The 21,023-nt window shown below is 39.0% G+C and overlaps 2 protein-coding genes across 2 annotated transcripts; both read left to right on the top strand.

Moving 5' to 3' along the window:
- The first annotated feature begins 2,315 nt into the window (after nucleotides 1-2,315).
- Nucleotides 2,316-4,833, top strand: K441DRAFT_642498 (HET-domain-containing protein). The gene is made up of 2 exons (XM_067646694.1): nucleotides 2,316-2,781; nucleotides 2,843-4,833. Exons 1-2 carry the CDS (start codon nucleotides 2,358-2,360, stop codon nucleotides 4,531-4,533), a joined length of 2,115 nt encoding a protein of 704 aa, XP_067500299.1. The 5' UTR covers nucleotides 2,316-2,357; the 3' UTR covers nucleotides 4,534-4,833.
- Nucleotides 4,834-4,953: 120 nt separating this feature from the next.
- K441DRAFT_577651 (uncharacterized protein) lies at nucleotides 4,954-5,275 on the top strand (the record flags this gene model as incomplete). Its single annotated transcript, XM_067644251.1, has 2 exons — nucleotides 4,954-5,007; nucleotides 5,060-5,275. Coding segments are annotated over 2 exons (270 nt in total), but the record flags the coding sequence as incomplete, so codon positions are not given.
- Between the last annotated feature and the right edge of the window lie 15,748 nt (nucleotides 5,276-21,023).

The following is a 21,023-nucleotide window of genomic DNA, read 5'->3' as shown; positions in this document are numbered from 1 at the left end:
ATAGTAGGACCTACTATGCAATACAGCAGGCTGAGATGATTACCCTCTCCTCGGGCCTACACCCCCTAATACAATATATTCAGAATATATCTCTATCTCTACGAGTAAGTGAATAGATTAGACTATTAATTATCTTTAGCCTACTAAAGAGCTCCTCTAGGTTCTCTTCCTTAGTTCTCCTTAAATATTTATTTAGAATATACACCGACATAATTATAAGTCTCCTTTAGCCGATGTGCGCCACTACCGCTATAATATCTGCTAAATTTACCTATAGCTGTATAGCTGCTAGCTCTTTAGATACCTAGATATATAACCTAACTAGGGGAAACCACTACTTCCTACCTATTAGGACAAACCTTATCTACCTAGGATTTAAGCTAGCTAGCACTACTTCCCTATCTAAGAGAAAGTAGTAAGGTTCCTAACCTAGAATAAAGTAAAAGTCCGCCAGCGCTTTATTATTGTATAGCGCATACTGCGCTTCTCTATACTTCTTTATATTCGCCTAAAAAATCTAAAGTTCTCTATTTATAACGCTATTATATAAGAATCCTATCTATCTCTTTTTTATATGCTAGGCATTTACGGTATAAGGCTTAGTAAAGACCCTAATAGTTTACGTAGTATAAATTAACCGTCTCGCACTAAAGATAGCCTTCCCGCCTATATATTTTGTATATATTAGGTCGCGTATAGTCTCTAGCCCTATATCTAAACCTTTTATATTTATAGCATGCTATAGGGGTACATCACTCCTTAAATGGCGATATAATAACCGTACTTCCCTTAAATAATATATTATCTAACGTAAGCAGCTTCTTTATATCCTCTTTTATTGCTACTTTAATAATTACTAATATATACTAGCTACGCGGCCTTAGTTATCTAAGCCATCTTATTATATATACCTTTATACTATTCTCTACCCCAAAGCGCTTTATAGCTGACTTACTTACTTTTCTGCTATTAATATCTATTGCTAAGGGTACTTTAACCTAGTCCGCCTTAACCGTATACTCCTTAGGTCTAACAAGCCTTGCCCTAAGGATATACGGTTTAAGCTATTAGGCAGTCGTCTACCTAAATATAACTTTTTTATCTTTTTCCACCGAGAATCTAATAATGCTCGCGCTATCTCTTATTCACTATATATAGAAGTCCTTAAGTATAGCTCCCGTAAGCCTATTAACATCCTTTATACCTTATATAATGGTTTGCTTTACTACTTTAGTAGTAGCTACCTTCTTTATTATCTCCTTACCTACTTAGCTAATGTTTATTACTAGCTACTAATTGGGTTCCTTAGAGTTCCTAGCGTTTATTATTTATAATAGAGTTACCTCTACCCCTATTATACCTCTACTAGCCGCTACTAATACCTATAATTATATTGGAGCTAAGGGAGTATTTAGTTGCGCTTATAAGGACTAAATAGCCTTTTAAACTTTAGCGTTTTACTTTTTAAGGCTTTACTATTCTAATTTAATGTCTACTAAGTCATTTCTAATGCTCTTAATAATGCTATTCTAGTTTATAATAATATTGCTCTACTATACTATAGTTTCTCTAAGGCTTTTAATAAGTTAACAAAATTTGTTATGGTTAATACCTCCTCCTTTATATTTAGGTAAGGTAGAGATTCTTACTATAGGGAATAGAGGCAGTATATGCTGTATAGCTTATATTCTGGTTTATAGTGCGGTTGTCTACTATTTAAACTATGCTAATCTTTAGGTTTATGTCCTTAGCGACTGCTAGGCCTCTTATACCTTCGCGCTTGGTTTCCTTGTCTGTCTTAGTGGAGCTGCTGGCGGGTCCAGAGATGGTGTTGCTGATACGCGTTTAGGGGTCAAAGCAGCCATCGGGGCTCTGGGGCTTCGTTCGGTGGGCCGCAGGGGCCGCCTTGCAGCGGGAACTAGCTAAACAAAGGACCAGGATTCGAATAAAAGAATGTCCGAGATGAATATCCTCCTCTTTCAAACGATTTCGTACGAAGTAGACCTTCGTCCCCACCATACAAGGGGGTACCACAAATGGATCAGAGGCTCCCCCCTGCTAGTACGGTTCACAAAATAACCCAGCCCCGCTATGTTACTTAGGGCTCACTTATTATTCTACTCATACTAGCAAAAGGGGCCTCTTTAACCGCGCTAATGTCTGGGAAACGCCACCTCGACAAGGGTATGGCTGGAGTGGGTCGGCCACCCTCCCTGCTAGTTCGGGCAAGCTCAAAACAACGAACTAATTGATGGCGATCGCATAATACTCACATCAGCGAATCAGTTCTCACGTTCCGCCCCCGCGCCATGAAGCCCCAGCCTCGTGGCCGCCGCCTACTAACATCGTCAGGCTATATGTTCTATAACGTTCTTCTAACTGCCGGATTTTTCGACCTTTTGAATATGGCCCAAAGAGACATTACTGGGCTAGGGGACATAATCTCCGGCAGCGACTTGTACAGCTGGGAGCCATTCAAAGGCTGCAACGGCTGTGAAGGGCTGTGCTCAGTCCTCAAATCCGCATCTTCTATTCGTCAACTCCTTCAAGATCAGAAGATTTATGTGTTCAAGGGTCCGTTTGGACTCTTAAAGTCATTCGCGCAGAGGGGGTGTTCGTTTGCGAAGCATCTCGCAGACCTCCATGGGACAAGTGGTGAGAACGAAGACGTTGTTGAATTTTCATTCCAGCGCTCCAGTAGGGATCAAGAAGGCCTGGGTTTAATATCGCTACTAGATTCCAAATCAACCGTGCAGTATCTTGCGTTGGCAACAGTCCAAGGTATGTTGTGTATATTTCTCGCTCCGCGCCTAGTTGCTTGCTGACAATTGGTCGGTATCAGACGACCCGGCCGGCAACGTAGTAAAGAACAGACCAGTGACTGCCAATCCAGTTTCGCCTCCAAACATCCTGAAGTTTGCCTTGTGGCAGCACTTCTGCGTGACTGGCGCCTATGGGCACGACCAATGTGCCGTGGCTACGCAGGAGCAAACGGAACTTCCAACGCGTGTGATCGCTGTGGGGAGTGATACAGTTGCGCCAAGGCTCTGCCTCTCTCAGGGCCAGATAGGAAAATATGCCACTTTGAGCTATTGCTGGGGTGGACAGCAACCCCACCAAACTACTACCGCACGACTGCAAGAATACACACAAGCGTTACCTTTCGAGCAACTTCCCGCTTCGATCCGGGACGCGATTTTCCTAGCTCGCGCCCTTCTCATACCGTACCTTTGGATTGATTCACTTTGCATAATCCAAGACTCAACCGAAGATAAATCCAGAGAGATTGCTCAAATGGCACGTATTTTCAAAAATTCGTACACTACGTTCGCGGCAGCCCGCGCAAATTCATGTCACGAAGGATTCCTGGGCGTGCAGGAAGAGACGGCTTCACGGCTTAAAGCATGCTTTAAGCTACCGATGAATAGTCTTGACGGCACGACTGGAACGGTAATGATTTACCCAAATAGATTCCAGGAAGTTGATGAGAGGTTTGGCAAAGTACCTATTGACTCCCGAGCTTGGACATACCAGGAGCTTCTTCTGTCACCGCGCGTCCTTAGTTTCTACCATGACGGCGTGGAGTGGAAATGTCCAAGCATGCTTACTAGCGATGACGGGCTAAAGGATGAAGAACTGATACATTTTGCACCCATGTTCCTTCGCAAATACGAACTCACTCCATTATTCTTTTCTGGACTAGATCCGGAAACCCTATCAGATGATGCTGAAGAACTGGCCGAGTTGCCTAGCCTTTGGTGGTCAGTGGTTTACGCTTACTCCGCAGGAGATATCACTGTCCTGGACGATAAGTTGCCAGCGCTCTCTGCCGTTGCGTTTGAGTTTCAACACCTACGACAGGATACATACCTTGCTGGATTGTGGCGGTCCACTCTAGTGACAGACCTCCAATGGTTCTATATACATAAAATCGAAAACTCTTCAGTGGAGAAGATAGAAAGAAACCCTTCATATCGGATTCCAACATGGTCTTGGGCGTCCATCGACGGCGCCCGAATCTTAGGCCCTGAGGACTCGGAGACACAGCGTCCATCGGAGCGAGTAGACGTTCTCTTCTGTGAAACATATCTTGTTTCACCAGCTGCGCCCTTTGGTCTCGTTTACGGTGGTAGGTTAACCATCCGCGGCCCGTTGAAGAGTTTGACAATCAAGGATGCGTGGAAGCATTTTGGCAGTGGACCGGACTCATGGGATGAGCCCAAAACGATTGGAAGGCTGCACACGGATTTCCGCGGACGGGGTGACCTTGTTGATTATCAGTCATTTCAATTCGAACTAGGGATTCCTCCTGGTGAGACAGTTATATGGTTTCTCGGGTTGTCAAGGAAAAGTCCGGAAGAAGACGAGTCGTGCGGACTCGCACTCTTGAAGCACAGAAATGGACTCTTCTCAAGAGCCGGCCTGTTCAGGCTTGGACTCAAACATGTAACTCCGACGCCTAGCGCATTGCAATGTCACCTTATGGACCATTGGGGCGACGACTATGTGGCTACGACAATCACTATTATTTAACAAATTTGGGTGCTTTGAAGGCACCTTGTCGTGATTAATTCTACTCAATTACCGCTGCTTTGTGGGTGGAGAGGAGAGGATTGGGTAATCGCGGTGAATATAAGTCTTTCGGCTTCCTGCGCGCTGTTTTCTGCCATAGTGTCGACCAGGATTGGGTTGTCTTACCACCGTCTTAGTTGCCTGTTACATGTTTTAGTTGCCTGTACCCCCCCCTTACCTGTGACTCATCCATCATGTATATATAGCCTCACTTCCTTTATAGATCAATCTTCACACGAGTTCCGCTCGACACAGTATCGGGAAAGCGGGTGTAGTCAAACAAATTGATATTAGGCAGTAGTGGCCCGAGTATGTTTGGTTGGGGCTTATGCACTGCGTCTTTCACATTATTCGAGCAATTTTGCTGCCGAGGTCAAGGGGCGATGCAGGGAGGTCGAAGAGCTGGAGGTGCAAGTGATGGAGACGAGTGCAAGGGTACTTGGGGCGGAGCATGGCCAACCTGGCGTCGACGTTGCAAGTCATGGAGACGGGGAGTGGGGTACTTGGAGAGGAGCATCCTTCCACGCTGACCAGCACGAACAGCCTTGCATTTACGTTGAGGTCCCAAAGCCGTAATAAAGAGGCTATTTTATTGATAGAAAAGTGCTTCCAGCTGCGGAAACGGGCCCTTGGCCCTCAGCACCCTCACACAACATCGCTTAAAGCTCTGAATGAGTGGCAGATGGAAAACATTGCGATATGACTTTAAAGCGACTTTATTCTGTAGTTTATATACTTATAAGTCTCCTAGGTATAGCTAGGGAGGGATTATATTAAAAATAGAACTAGCAAAGACCCTAGAAAGCGTATTGTTCTTCTCTAAGGCGATAAGTTTAAACTAGAAGAGGGACTAGAGTAAATGCGGAACAGTTAAGTTATATAAGTATGCTAATAATAATATCTAACAGTAACTAAAGGAAAGTTCGCCACTATAAGTAGGGAGGGTGGACGACCCGCTATGGCCACCCCCTTGTTAAGGGTCTACTTTCTAAGATTGAAGAATAGAGAATGTAAAATGGGGAACTGTGGTTGGTGTTGTCTTAAGTATAGCGTTGTGGCGGTGATGCACTGCCTCCGCTGCTTGGCGTTTGGCTTGGCGTTGTTGCTAAGTCAACTAAACCATGCTAAAACCCCCAAACCCCTTAAGATGACCACCATTCAACTTTAGGATATAGCCTATCTTATGCCATGACATACGGCTATGTCTACACCGCAGCCTCCTCTAAAAGAATCTTAATATACCACACCGCCTTCAAACCTCGTAGGTGCACCTTTGACGCCTCCGCCAACTAATAAGAAAGCCTTCACCCAAGCTCCCCAAGTTATCGCGCTTCTTAGAGACATCTAAGCGGGAAGACACAGCAATCAAAACCCGTAGATATCCTTTTAGCTTGCATAAGGGGAATATAATAAGATAAAGCGTCGGCTTAGGCAAGACGAGTCACTATTTGGGTTTGTTAAGGACAAGATATAATATATATTACGGCACTGGCAGAACTTAGTAGAACTTGACTAGCAGAACTTAGTAGAACTTGACTAGCAGAACTTAGTAAAACTTTAAGGTTACGTGACTAGAGGACCGCATAAAAGAACCCTACTTTGACCGGCGCTGCTCTTCTTTTCCTTTCCTTTCTTTAGCTTTAGATTCTTGTTTATAGACAATCCAATTATATAGGCTTACACGTCCTTTATACCGTGCTCATGCCTTAATTAACTAAGTCGCTAATATTATCTAAAGCTTAAACCACCCTTTCTTTCTAAGAAGGAACTTAAATATATTTACAGGACTATAAATAGGATAAGGACACAGAATAGGACCCTAAGGATATTATTAGGACTACAAGAATAGAACCTAAAGGAAAAAAACAGAACCCTAAGGAAAGGACTTATAAGACACGCACAGACCAGAACCCCTAAAGAAATTACCCAGAATTACCTAATACCCTAGCACTATACTACAAAATACATGTCACGGCACTGACCTGACGCGTTGTTATGGCTACGCGTATGCATGAGCACGGACCTGACCCCTGAGCGACGTGTATATATACCACCTCACCTCCTACATAGATCCTCACACGACATCGTTTGTCAATGATATACAGTCACCTCGTACATCGTACCTTGACAGTCCGCACGTACTGTGACAATACAGTAGTAGGTAAAGCAGCTGTAGGACCCGCAAACGCCTTAGATAAAGAAATAATTAATATCTTAACCCCTTAAGCAGAGCTCGCAGCAGCTAATGCTAAAATTAAACGGCTACGAGAACTGCTTAAAACTAAAAGCACCCCTATATTTAGCAAGGACCTATTAAACAGACTTACTATAGTCCTTAAGGCCCTAGCCTAACGTATAGTATTAGGATTATCGCGGTCCGCAAAGGTTGCAAACCCCCTATTACTTACAGATAGAGCTAACCCTATATTTAATAATTAGAAGCTTTAATTATAAAATAAGCTCGAAGTTAATATAGACCACTTTCCTACTACTTAAGCTAAAATGGCCTACGTTTTCGGCCGTACCGGTAAAGACGTATAGACGTATTTACGTCCGCGATACGCCTAGGACTTAGCAAAGCCCTTCCTCTCTAAAGAAGAAATAATTAACTACCTATCTTCTATTTATAAGGACCCTTTTAGGGTATAAAACGCCCGCCTTAGCTATAAAAGTCTAAATATAAAAACAACGGAGACCTTTTTAGCCTTTTAGACCCGCTTCTTATACCTAGCTAGATAAGCCTAGATTCCCTAAGAAGACTTACTTCTAGACCTCTTTAATAAGCTTACCCTAAACCTACAGCGGGCTATACTACTAGCTTTTACTATTATATAGATATTAAAAGAACTTATAGACTATTGCCTGGCTATTAACTAAGGCCTTTATTAAATTAAGGCATAAGCTAACCAGATAAAGGCTAGGAATCCCCTAAATTAAGCTATAAGTAATGCAAAAACGGCCCGTAATACCCTAGTATAACCCATAACGCCTACTACGCCGGCCGCCAACCTAGCGACTAGCCGTGTAGCTAGCCCTACCGCGGGCTAAGCGCTTACTTAGCCTACCTATAGCGACCCCTATATATAGGCCCTTAGCGATTAAGGGGCTTGCTTCTTATGCAGTTAAAAGGGCTACCCTATAAGGAATTACCTAATAAAGGTAAAAGCAGATAAGGTTTTATTAATCTAGAAGGATAGTATAAAGTTAGAAAAAGAGGAACCCTAGAGAAAGACTCCTCTTTAGGGTTAAAAGGGATTAATATGTTATATATTAATCTGGGTCAGCTAGTTAGTAAAAGAAGCTACACTATCCCTTATACTTTATTTCGTAATAGATATTAAGTTTTAACCTCTACCTTAGCTAACTTTAGAGTAAATACCTTTAATCTAATTAATACCTAGTATGCCGTAAAGCTAGCTAACTTTTTTAATATACCTATAGAAGACCTGCCTAAACTAATTCCCATTTATAGGTATAATGGATAGGTAAGGTAACCTATCACAAGTATTTTGTGAATATACCTCCGCGTTAATGGGCGAAGGTAGTATAATATCCCCTTCCTAATTACGGACCTTAGAAGCTATAATATAATCTTAAGGAGGAAATGGCTAGCCTATTTAGGCTTATAGCTTAATATATAAAGTAGACGGCTTATCTAGCCCGAAACCGTACCCCTAACCCCTTCTTTTATAAAAGAAATTAGCATTATAATAGAAAACCTAGTATAACCCCAGATTAATACTATTTATTAGGCCGATGCTATATATAGAGACTAGGCCTTTAAGAAGGATATACAGCTTAACCCATAACGGATCCGTATACTACGCCGCCCCTAAGCTACCTATATTACGCTACCCGCACTATAGACTTAGGAAGTTAATAGTGACCTACCTAAGTCCCCGGTAGAGAACCTAGGCCCTATATAGCTATAATAGAAGGCTAGGAATATTAGACGGTATACTAAACTAATAGACCGGAAGGATAACGTACAGAAAATAAAACACGAGCTAAGGAAGACTATAAACCTTATACCGTAAAATACGGCCTAATAAATATCCGTAAAGAAACCTACGAACCTCCCACTAGTTAATATCTGCTGTATTAGCGCTATAGGATTCTACCAGAACTTAGTTTAGCTAGATACCGTTGCCTTTATAACTAGCTTATATAAAATCGATTAAATAATTAAAGAAAAAGATACCCTGGCCTAAGAGGAGAATAAGCTTATAGATAAGGAGCTAGTAGAACGGAAACTACCCTATTAGTACTAAGAGTTTAAGGATGTATTCTCTAAGGCAGTATCTAATATACTTCTACCCTACTAATTATACAACTATAAGATCGAGATTAAACTAGATAAGGAAAACGTCCTTAGCTATACCCCCTTTTATAAACAATCTATTGCCGAATTATAGGCCACTAAGTAGTATATTATAGATAACCTAGTAAAGGGGTTTATTAAGCCTAGTTAGGCCCTATTTGCCTCCCCTATTCTCTTTATAAAAAAGCTAAATAAAGGACTTCGTTTCTATATTAACTACTATAAGCTTAATAATATAACCCGTAAAGACCGTTATCCGCTACCCTTATTAGATAAAACGCTAGCCTAAATAAATAAAGCTAAGGTATTTATAAAGCTTAATATCCGCTAGGCCTTTTATTAAATCAGGATAAACCCTAGATCTATAGACCTTATTATATTTCGGACTTAATACAGATTATATAAATATAAAGTACTCCCCTTTAGACTGACTAACGGACCTATTACGTACTAACAATATATAAACGATATACTCTTTAACTACCTTAATAACTTCTATATAGCCTACCTAGATAATATTATAATTTACTTTAAAAACAAGTTAGAATACGAGGAGTACGTCTATAAGGTCCTATAACGGCTCCGTAATACTAGCCTCTAGGCTAATATTAAGAAGTTAAAGTTTAATATAAAGCAAATAAAGTACCTAGGGTTTATTATTAGTATAGACGGAATTAAGGCAGACCTGGAAAAGACGGCCGTAATTAATTAATAGGAACTACTACGGACCGTAAAAGGGATATAGTTATTCTTAGGCTTCTATAACTTCTATCGACGCTTTATTAAGAACTACAGCAGGATTACTCGGCCCCTTAGCCGCCTTATAATAAAGGATTAGCCCTTCTACTTCGACACCGTATATAGGTAGGCTTTTAATAAACTTAAAAAACGGCTGGTCTCCGCTCCTTTACTCGCCTACTTTAACTTAAAACGGCCCTTAATACTAGAAACGGATGCCTTAGATAGTATTATTACTAGCGTTTATTCCTAGAAGCAGACAGATAGGGAATAGTACTCTATTGCTTACTACTTAAAGACTATAGTAGATACTAAGCTAAACTACCCAATTTATAATAAAGAAATGTTGGCTATTATCTATAGCTTTTAGCACTAGCGAGCACAGCCAGAAGGGACCCCTAAACCTATCTAAGTAGTTTTAGATTATAAGGCCTTAGAATATTTTATAATAACGAAAGCCCTTACGGCCCGGCAGGCGCGCTAGGCGGATATCCTATCTTAGTTTAACTTCCTAATTATATATAGGCTAGGCGCTACTAACCGTGCGGACGCTCTTATAAGGCGTAAATAGGACCTAAATAACTAGATGGCCGTAAAGGTCTTATTACGGACCTAGATGCTACTATAACTAGAGTACCTTAACCCTTAGATACGGGAAGAACTAAGTACTAAATCTTTAAGCGCCGAGATATGTTCTATTGACCCTATAGAATTCGACCTTATTAATAAACTACTATAAGTAAACTATACGGACCCTTCTCTATAGGAGTACCGCAAAAAGGTAAAAGATATTACTAGCCTATAGTCCCTTAAAAATGGACTACTTAAGCACTAGGAACGGCTAGTAGTAGTAAAAGAAAAGAACTTATAAACCCGGCTTATTACCGAAGCATATACCTAGGTCTCTACGGCCTACCCTAGAAAAAATAAGACCTATAAAATTATTAGTAACCGTTACTACTAGCCCGGAATAGTTACGGATATTAACCGTTATATAAGGAACTGTAACAACTACCATAGGTCTATAATTCCACGAGATAAGACCCTAGGACTATTAAAGCCACTCCTAATACCAGAGCGCTCCTAGCAGCATATCTTTATAGACTTTTATAAACTACTAGTAGACTGTAACGGGTATGATATAGTTATAATCTTAGTTAACCGATTTAGCAAACGCCCTTTCTTAATCCCCTATTATAAGAATATCGATACTAAAGAGGCGGCCTAACTATATATCTATTATATCTACCGAATTTATAGACTACTAGACACTATTATATTGGACTATAGACCGCAGTTTATATCAGCTTTTTAGAACGAGTTTACCCGGATCTTAGGAATTAGGCTAAAGCTTTTTACAGTATACTACCCCCAGATAGATAGTTAGATAGAGATTATAAATTAATACTTAAACTAGAGACTCCGGCCCTTTATTAACTACTTTTAAGATAACTAGGGCGAACTGCTACCTCTAATAAACTACGCCCAGGCGACCCTACCCTATAACTTTATAGGATTTGCACCTATCTAACTAGAAATGGGGTATCTACCCCAAATAAGCTTTAACTGGGAGGCTAGAAGGACTATAGACTGTACGCAAGAAACTGTTTTATAAGGAAGCCTAGCAGTACGCTAAGCGCTTAAAGGAAGCCTAAACGGTAGCCCGTATAAACCTAAAAAAGGCCCAGAAATTAATAAAATAGTAGGTAAATAAGCATAGGCGCGAGCCCGACTTTACTATAGGTAATATGGTTTAGGTTATAATAAAGAACTAGAAGACGGAACGGCCTAGCCATAAGCTTAATTATTAGATAGTAGGACCGTATAAGGTCCTTAAGAAAATAGGTAATTTATATAAAGTAGAGCTCCTAGATTTAATTAAGGTTTACCCTATTTTTTTGCCGGATAAGCTATAGAAGGCTATAAACGACCCATTACCTAAATAAAAGAACGAACCCCCCCTGCCGATTTAAGTCAGTGGCGATAATAAATGGGAAATTGAAGAGATACTGGCCTATAAGCTAGTAAGGAAAACGCTAAAGTACCGTGTTAGTTGGAAAGGCTATAACCTAGATCCTACCTAGTACCCTATATAGAACTTTATTAGCAGTCCCTATAAGCTTTAAGAATTCTATAGCCGTTACCCTAATAAACTAGGACCGCCAAAGTACCTAGACAAATGGATAGAATGCTAGCATAATAAAGATAATAAGCTACTAGAAGAGTATAAAGATAAGAACGCCCTATGGGTATAATATAAATATACAAAGCCTAAGGGCAGGCTTTTGCGGAGGGGGGGGGTAATATTATAGCACTGGCAGAACTTGGTAGAACTTAACTAGCAGAACTTAGCAGAACTTTAAGGTTACGTAACTAGAGGACCGCATAAAAGAACCCTACTTTAACTGGCGCTGCTCTTCTTCTCCTTTCCTTTCTCTAGCTTTAGATTCTTGTTTATAAACAATCCAATTATATAGGCTTGTACGTCCTTTATACCGTGCTTATGCCTTGATTAACTAAGTCGCTAATAATATATAGCCTCCGGCGGGGAAGAGGCGCTAGCTAATAATGCCAGTCGGATAGATATAACTATAGCGGTAGGAGGAATTAACTTATTATTTACATACCTACTTAGCAGCACTAAAGTAGAGCGCTTTTAAGCTTCTATATAAATAAAGGCTTTATAGCAATAGGTAAAAGAGCTAAATAAAAGGCGGTATCCAGAGCGTATATATTTATTATCTCGCTGCTAAATTAGCAGTTTATACCATGTAAGCTCGCTTAGAGGTATATTCTAGGCACTATCCTCTTAACGGAGGCATCTACAGCGAAAATATCCTCTTAGGATGCCCCTACTAAGCCTATAATAGAATAGCCTGCTTAGTACCTCTACTTTATTTTATTTACAGAATACTGCTACTTTCACTACGTTTTAGACATTAACTTATAGGTAGCATTACTAGATGTTAATATCTAAGATATAAAAGGATTTATATTCACCAGTTGGCGACACCTATAAGGCTACTACTTAATATCTTAGAGCCTTACTGTAGGTACCTTGAAATAGAATAGTCTAAATATCTAAGTGCATTTTCTTGCTGCATGTAGCTGTTTTTATATATCTTTACTATTAATATATCTACACTAATATACATAAATCTAGCCTTATTTAAGTAGAGGTAAGTATTAATAGTTTATATACCTACCAAAGTCTACTTTTCTTAGCTCTATTCTATGCTAACAGCTTAAAGAAATATCACTCTGTAAAAGGCTATAAAACTACAAATTCCTATAAAAGAAGAGCTAGCATTCTGCCTTAAATTTATAAGATCGTTTTTTACTATCTATAGAAAGCAGCTAACTTGTCTCTAAAGGTATACTATATATATTTAGAAAACACTCTTATATAGTTACGGTCACTTTTACTCTAATAAGTATACGCGTAAGTGTAATACGGCTAGATAAAACGGCGTATAGTGTATAGAAAATAATCTAAATAATGTTTAGAATATAAGGACATTATAGGGTATATATAGCTGTGATTTAGAGCATAGGACGCCGGAATTGATAGAATAAGCCTTTTAAGTTTAGGAGTACCTAACGTAACACTCTTTATTTATAGTTATAAATATAGCCAAGTTAAATAAAACCTTACTCTCTTTTTAAATTCCTTTAGCCTTAGATAGAAAAACTTAAGAACATTATTTCTTAACACTATCTTTCAAATTATTATGTGTCTATAATTAACGCTTTATTATATCATTCTGGCTAATATCTCCTGCCTCTAATAGACATTTCCCCTTCTTAGGCTTTAAACGGTTCTTCCTTAACTTAGTATTATTAGTTAAATGTCCACTAAAGAAGCCTTTAATTAAGAGTACTTATAGCGGCTTTAAATTCTTGCTAGACATCCTAGGAGGTACTAGCGTTTACCATTTATATATAAATAGGGTAATCTCTAGGTCTATATCCGCGCCAATCTTTAATATATCTAAAAGGAACCTCTAGCTTTGGTTAGTATTTATAGATTACTTTTAGTTAGTCGTTAATACGCCCTAAGAGTTTCGTATCTTTAAGAGTGTATGCCATAAGTATACTATTTCGGAGGCGTAATTATAGAAGTTGGAGATATATATCCTTACCGGGCTCAAAGCAATTAAGTAGTATTGTAATATTTATAAGACTATACGTTGTAGCAAAATGGCGAGGCTTATTCCCTTTCTTATTAAGTGTAGCAGTTAAACTAAAAATAAGGCCGTTAAGCGCTGTGTTAAGATTAGGGCCGATATAAACAAAAGTAGCTAAAGCGAGCGTAAAGACAAGACAAGAATGCCTATTAAGAAGACATTCTAGATTTATTCGGACTTGAAATACTATAAAAGCAATTAGGTAAAGCGGAAAGTTATTAATAGAATTTTCTATCGCTTAAATAATCAGTATTACTACTTAACTTAGGGCCGAGCGCTAGAGAGGAGGTAATAATATTAAGGAGGTTCGGGGGATCGAGTAGACCCTAAAAATTAAGTAATTAATTTTAGGCGTCAAATAAAAGACTTTTTTTAGATTAGTTGGATGCTCCCTTAGTCACTACTTGTTATAAGGAGTGAGGTATATATTTTAGGCCTATACGCGGCGTAGCGCAGCATAGGCACCTAGCTTAGTATTGCCTTAGGCGTGTAAAGCCTCACACTTTACCGTATCTCTAACCTTTAATTCTTTTACTACCATCTGCACTATTTATAGTTCCTCTATTATCCTCTTATCTATATATAAAAGCGTCTTCTACCTTATATAGTCGCTTATCACGTCTACCGCATACAAGTTGCGTTTTCTTATAATGGCGAATCTGTCCTAATTAGAGATAATTAAGACAAAACCTATCGGAGATAGGTTAATGCCTTTCGCAACTCGTTTAATTTAACCTATATAACTATAGGCATCTCTAGTTCCTTAAACGCACTGCATTAGATAAGCAGTAAAGGTAATATCTATATACCTATTACGAGTTCTCTAACTCCCGTAGGACTTAAAGATATTCTACTTAACCTAGTATTAGCTTTACAGAACCTCTTTAGATAGTAAGATCTCGAAAACCACCACTATTAGTTCCCCTTTATAGTAGATAACTATTATACCTTACCCTAGGCCTTCTATATATAATCCTTATAAATACGCATTAGAATTAACGTCCCCCGACCCCTAATTAAAATTAATAATAATACCTTATAATTAACGGACGAGCAAACGGACGAGTAAACGAACGAGCAATTAAATAAATACACCCCTTCCTAACCCCAGGGCGATTACCCACGGAGCACGTCCGCGCCGTATTCTACCTAGCAGCCTAAATAATAACCCTCTACGGTATTCCTTGTCTCCTCTCTACAGACTAGTTACCCCTAGAGAGGGCCTAGTAACTAGGGCCTAGGCGTAAAAGATACCTAGCATATATATATACACATCCTACTCGCCTTTTAGTATTACGGAGCTAGTTCTACACCGTTAAAAGGCTCTAGGGGGAGAAGGGTGTATATAGTAAATAATAAAGGTGGCATATATAGGGGACGGCCATAAGATATAAGAAACTGCTATAAGCAATAGCAATTAATTAACGGTAGGGCCTAGCTAGGATATAGTAAACCCTAGCTATAGATAAGCTGGAATAAGGATATAGTGGTTTTAAGGAGATCCAATATCCAATTGAGATTAGGGCGTAGCTATAGGCTGTAATAGCTGTAGACTACATGCAGAGACAGTTAATGGGGGTTTTTATCCAACCGAGGTGGCTTATAGGGTTTTTCCTCCCCAACATATTAGGGGTTTTCTTCCTATATAATATATAAGTTTCCCCTATATATAGAGTAGTCTACATAGGCCTAGCTAGGATCTGTATTAGACATTAATTAAAGAATATAATATATTATACTTTAACACAAATGGACGGTTTAAAAGAATAGACTTTTACGTATTATAGAGGTATTATAAAGGTATTATAAAAGGGATATCATAAAACGCGTGTATTATTTATTACAGGAATAATAGGCACGGTTCCTTATATGCTAACGCCTATAAACAACTCTAGTTTCTTATAACTGCACAGCGCTAGTATATAACTCGGCCACTTAATCCTATACCACTATTATTATTAACACTTAACATCGCTAATACTTTTATCTTTACTTAATTCGAGCTAGCAGAATATTGCACTAACTAGATTCTGCGCTTTATATATCCTTTTTCCTCCTGGCTACTTATAGGTTGTATTTCTATTTATAACACTTAATCCTTAAGAAGCAAGATAGTTGTATAGCTAGACCTTTAAATGCCTAACGAGTTAAAGATATATAAAGTCCTCCACTTTCTGTCCTTTCTAATGTTAACACTTTCGGGCTATATATTTATCTTCTCTCCTAAGTCCCTTTTTTAAAGCCATTTCTAGTACATTAAGTAAAAAGTATAAGGTGGTAGACTAATCCTAATACAAGAAGTGGTATAAAGCTAACGAGTTAAAGAGTATCAGAAAGGCTATTATTGGTTATTTAGTGCTCTGTCTAGGTATTAAAGGTAAGTTGCTTTATGCAGTAATGCAGGAGACTAAGCATCCGAGTAGAATATCTATAGAAAACCGACCTTTAAAATTATGTGCAAGGCTACTACCGGCTTTACTCTCGGCTATTATAAAGATAAAGATAGCTAACTATAGCCTATGGATCTATATGGATACTGGCGTTATAATAATAGTAGAGGTTATATAAGGCTGTTAACGAGCCAGTTAGTGTTTTGGGTTGCTCTAACGTAAGAAATATAGCGTATAATTAAAACTATTAATTGCAACTAAATATAGGAGAAACTATTAGTATTAACCTACACACTCGTTATATTATAATAAAATCTCCTTCTTAAACTATAACCTATACTTATTCTAACCCCACAGCGTAATATTATAAAGGTTATTAAATAACCTCTTTATATTATCTATAGAATAAGTATCTCCTAGTCTTAGTGGTCCTAAGAAGAATATATTAAATTTGTCTAGTTTCTTTAGAATTTCCTTAGCCGTCACAATATGGAGAAGCCAAGCATCGGTTTGAATTTCCACTGTAAAGACTGGTATAGAGAGAGGCTAACCTTCGAGCTGCCGCTTTTAGAATTCCGCTGCTATCTAGGCTGCTAATTATATCGCCGGATCTTTATTTACATAGTTGCGTTTAACTTCTATATTAAGGAATATAGGGTAGTAGTTCGTGAAGGAGGCGGTCTGGTTAATAGACTTAGTAACGGTTGGGGCCGCTTATAACATAAGGAGGGCATATTAGCTAATGTTAAGGCCGACAGTATAGTTAATTTTCTTATTAAGGTCTTTAAATAAATTAGGTTCGGAAGAGTAAAGGTAAAGCTTAGGCGGAGATATTTTAACGAATACGCTATAGCAAAACCAATATTAGCAAAGCTTACACTATACAGATAAATCTATACTACGCTACGGAGTTGGGATAAGTAAACGTATATATTAAACACTGTAATATTCTCGTTCCCTAATTTATTCTTCTTCTAAAAGTGGTGGAGGCGCTAGAGTAGGTATAGGATCGGGCCCACGACGACCAAGATCTAGTGCGACTCTATAGTATTAGTGAATTACCATTTCTTAGCTATATTAAATGCATCTATTAATATATTGTTAATTAACTTAGTATCTACCGCGGTAAGAGGGACTGGGAAGCTTATAAAGGGAGGTGCGCTATAGCGGGCCTAGTACTCTCTATTAGTAATCAACATTTACCTCACTAATACGATAATTAGTAGTAATATACCTCGCAACGCTCCTAGAGCGCCTATACAGATCCAGAGAGCGTAATTCTAAAATTCTCGGCCTGCCTTATTGCTTTAAATTCAATCCGCGGGCTAAGATAGGCTAGATCCTCCCGCTTTATAACTACCCGCTTCTTCGGCGATAATAACTAGGTATGGGTAGAAGATCGCGATGTCTTTAACGAGATAGTTGTCGGCGGAGGGAACGATAGAGCTTCTAATATTGTGTTAAAGGCTAAGACAACTAATGCGTCTTCTATAACAGGTATAGGGTTTTTATCTTTAGCTATTAAATTCACCGTTGTTACGGCACTGGCAGAACTTGGCAGAACTTGACTGGCAGAACTTGGCAGAACTTTGAGGTCACGTGACTAGAGGACTGCATAAAAGAACCCTACTTCGACCGGCGCTGCTCTTCTTCTCCTTTCCTTTCTCTAGCTTTAGATCCTCGTTTATAGACTACCAATTATACAGGCTTGCGCGTCTCTCTTATCGTGCTCGTGCCTTAATTAACTGAGTTACTAATATTATCTAAAGCTCATCTTACCCTTTCTTCCTAAGAAGGAACTTAAATATATCTATAAGGCTATGAAAAGGACAAGGACATAAAATAGGACCCTAAGGATATTACTAGGACCATAAGGACAGGACAGAACCCCTAGAATATAAAAGGAATATAAAAAGAACCCTAAAAACTAGACGCGCATAGACCAGAACCCCTAAAGAAATTACCTAGAATTACCTAATACCTATACCACCATGCTAAGAAATACAGCAGCCAGTAAAGCAGCTGTAGGACCCTTAAATACCTTAGATAAAGAAACAATAACTGTCTTAACCCCCTAGGCGGAGCTTACGGCAGCTAATGCCGAAATTAAACGGCTACAAGAACTGCTGGAAACTAGGGACACCCCTACCTCTAGTGATAACCCATTAGACAGACTTATTACGGTCCTTAAGGCCCTAGCCCAAAGCACCGCATCATCACGATCTACGAAGGTCGCGGACCCCCTATTGCTTATAGACGGAACCAACCCTATATTTAATAATTGGAAGCTTTAACTATAAGATAAGCTCAAAGTTAATACGGACTACTTCCCCACTACTTAAGCTAAAATGGCCTATATCTTTGGCTATACCGGCGGGGACGTATAGACGCATCTATATCCGCGATACGCCGTAGACTCCGCAGACCCCTTTATCTCTAAAGAAGAAATAATTAACTACTTATCTTCCGTTTATAAGGACCCCTTTAAGATATAAAACGCCCGCCTTAATTATAAAAGCCTAAACATAAAAATAACGGAGACCTTTTTAACCTTCTAGACCCGCTTTCTGTACCTAGCTAGCTAAGCCTAAATTCCCTATAAAGACCTTCTGCTAGACCTCTTTAATAAACTTACCCTAGACCTATAGCGCGCCGTACTGCCAGTTTTTACTACTATATAGACGCTAAAGGTACTTACGGACTACTATCTGGCCATTAACCAAGGCCTCTATTAAATTAAGGCATGTGCCGAGCGGTATAAAGCTAGGAACTCTTTAAACTAGACCACAAGCACTATAAGAACAGCTAATAGTACCCCTATACGGGCCGCAACTCCCACGGCACTAACTGTTTAGCCTACTATTAACCTAGCAGCTAGTCGTGCAGCTAGTTCTACCGCGGGCCCGGTATATACTTGGCCTACTTATAGTAACCCCTATAGATAAGCCCTTAGTAATTAAGGAGCTTGCTTTTTATATGGCTAAAAAGACTACTTTATAAGGAACTGCCTAATAGCGGTAAAGACAAATAAGGTCCTATTAATTTAGGAGGACAGTACGGAGTTAGAAAAAGAGGAACCCTAAAGGAAGACTCCTCTCTAGGGTTAAAAGGAATTAACATATTATATATTAATCTAGGTCGGCTAGTTAGTAGAAGAAGCTATACTATCCCTTATACTTTATTCCACAATAGATATTAAGTTTTAACCTCTGCTTTAGCTAACTCTAGAGTAAATGCCTTTACCTTAATAGACACCCAGTATGCTGTAAAGCTGGCTAAATTTCTAAATATACCCCTTAAAGAACTACCTAAACCTATTCCTATTCGCGGGTATAACGGACGGATAGGGCCACCTATTATAACTATCTTACGAATCTACCTTCGCGTTAACGGACGAAGGCAGTATAATATCCCCTTCCTAATTACGGACCTTAGAAGCCATAATATAATCTTAGGAAGAAAATGGCTAGCCTATATAGGCTTATAGCTTAATATACGGAATAGACAGCTTCTCTAGCCCGAAACCATGCCCCTAACGCCTTCCTTTATAAGAGAAATCAGTATTATAATAGAAAACCTTATACGGCCGCAGATAAACCCTATTTACTAGGCCGATGCAATGCATAGGGACTAGGCTTTTAAGAAGGATATACAGCTTAATCCGCAAAGGATCCGTATACTATACCGCCCCTAGGTTACCTATACTACGCCACCTGCACAAGAGACTTAGGAAGTTAGTAGTAATCTACCTAAGTTCCCTAGGGAGAACTTAGGCCCTATGAAGCCACAAAGGATAGCTAGGAACATTGGACGACATACTAAACTAATAGATTAGAAGGATAACTTACAGAAAATAGAACATAAGCTAAGGAAGATTATAAACTCTATACCGCAAAATACGGCCTAATAAAAGTCCGTAAAGAAACCTACGGACCTTCCCCCAGTTAATATCTGCTGTATTAGCGCCGTAGGATTCTACCGGAACTTAGTTCAACCTAATACCGTTACCTTTACTACCAGCTTATATAAAATTGATTAAATAATTAAGGAAAAGGAAAGTAAGCTTAGTAGATAGGAAAGCAAGCTTATAGATAAGGAGCTAGTCGAATAGAAACTGCCTCATTAACACTAGAAATTCAAGGATATATTCTCCAAGGCAGCATCCAACATACTTCCGCCTTACTAACTATATGACTATAAGATTAAGATCGAGCTAGAAAAGGAGGACACCCTTAGCTATAGCCCCCTCCGTCAGCAGTCTACTGCCAAATTATAGGCTATAAAGTAGTACCTTATTAATAACCTAGATAAGGGCTTTATTAAGCCTAGCTAAGCCCCTTTTAACTCACCTATTCTCTTTACCAAGAAGCCAAATAGAGGACTTTGTTTCTGTATTAACTACCGTAAACTTAATAATATAACCCACAAGGACCGCTATTCACTGCCCTTACTTAATAAAACTCTAGCCCGAATAAGTAAAGCTAAGATCTTTACAAAGCTTAATATCCGTTAGGCTTTTCACCGGATTAAAATAGACCCTAGATTAGAGGATCTTACCATATTTCGGACCTATTACAGAATATATAAATATAAAGTGCTTCCTTTTAGGCTAACTAACGGACCGGCTACATATCAGCGGTATATAAATAACATACTATTTAACTACCTTGATGACTTCTACACAGCCTACCTAGATAATATTATAATCTACTCTAAGAATAAATTAGAGCATTAGGAGCATATCTATAAAGTCCTATAACAGCTTCAGGAAGCTAGCCTCCAGGCCGATATTAAGAAGTTAGAATTTAGTGTTAA

The sequence above is a fragment of the Cenococcum geophilum genome (assembly GCF_001692895.1).
Source record: "Cenococcum geophilum 1.58 unplaced genomic scaffold K441scaffold_44, whole genome shotgun sequence".
NCBI lineage: Eukaryota > Fungi > Ascomycota > Dothideomycetes > Gloniales > Gloniaceae > Cenococcum > Cenococcum geophilum.
This window is presented reverse-complemented; position numbering and strand designations above follow the sequence as displayed.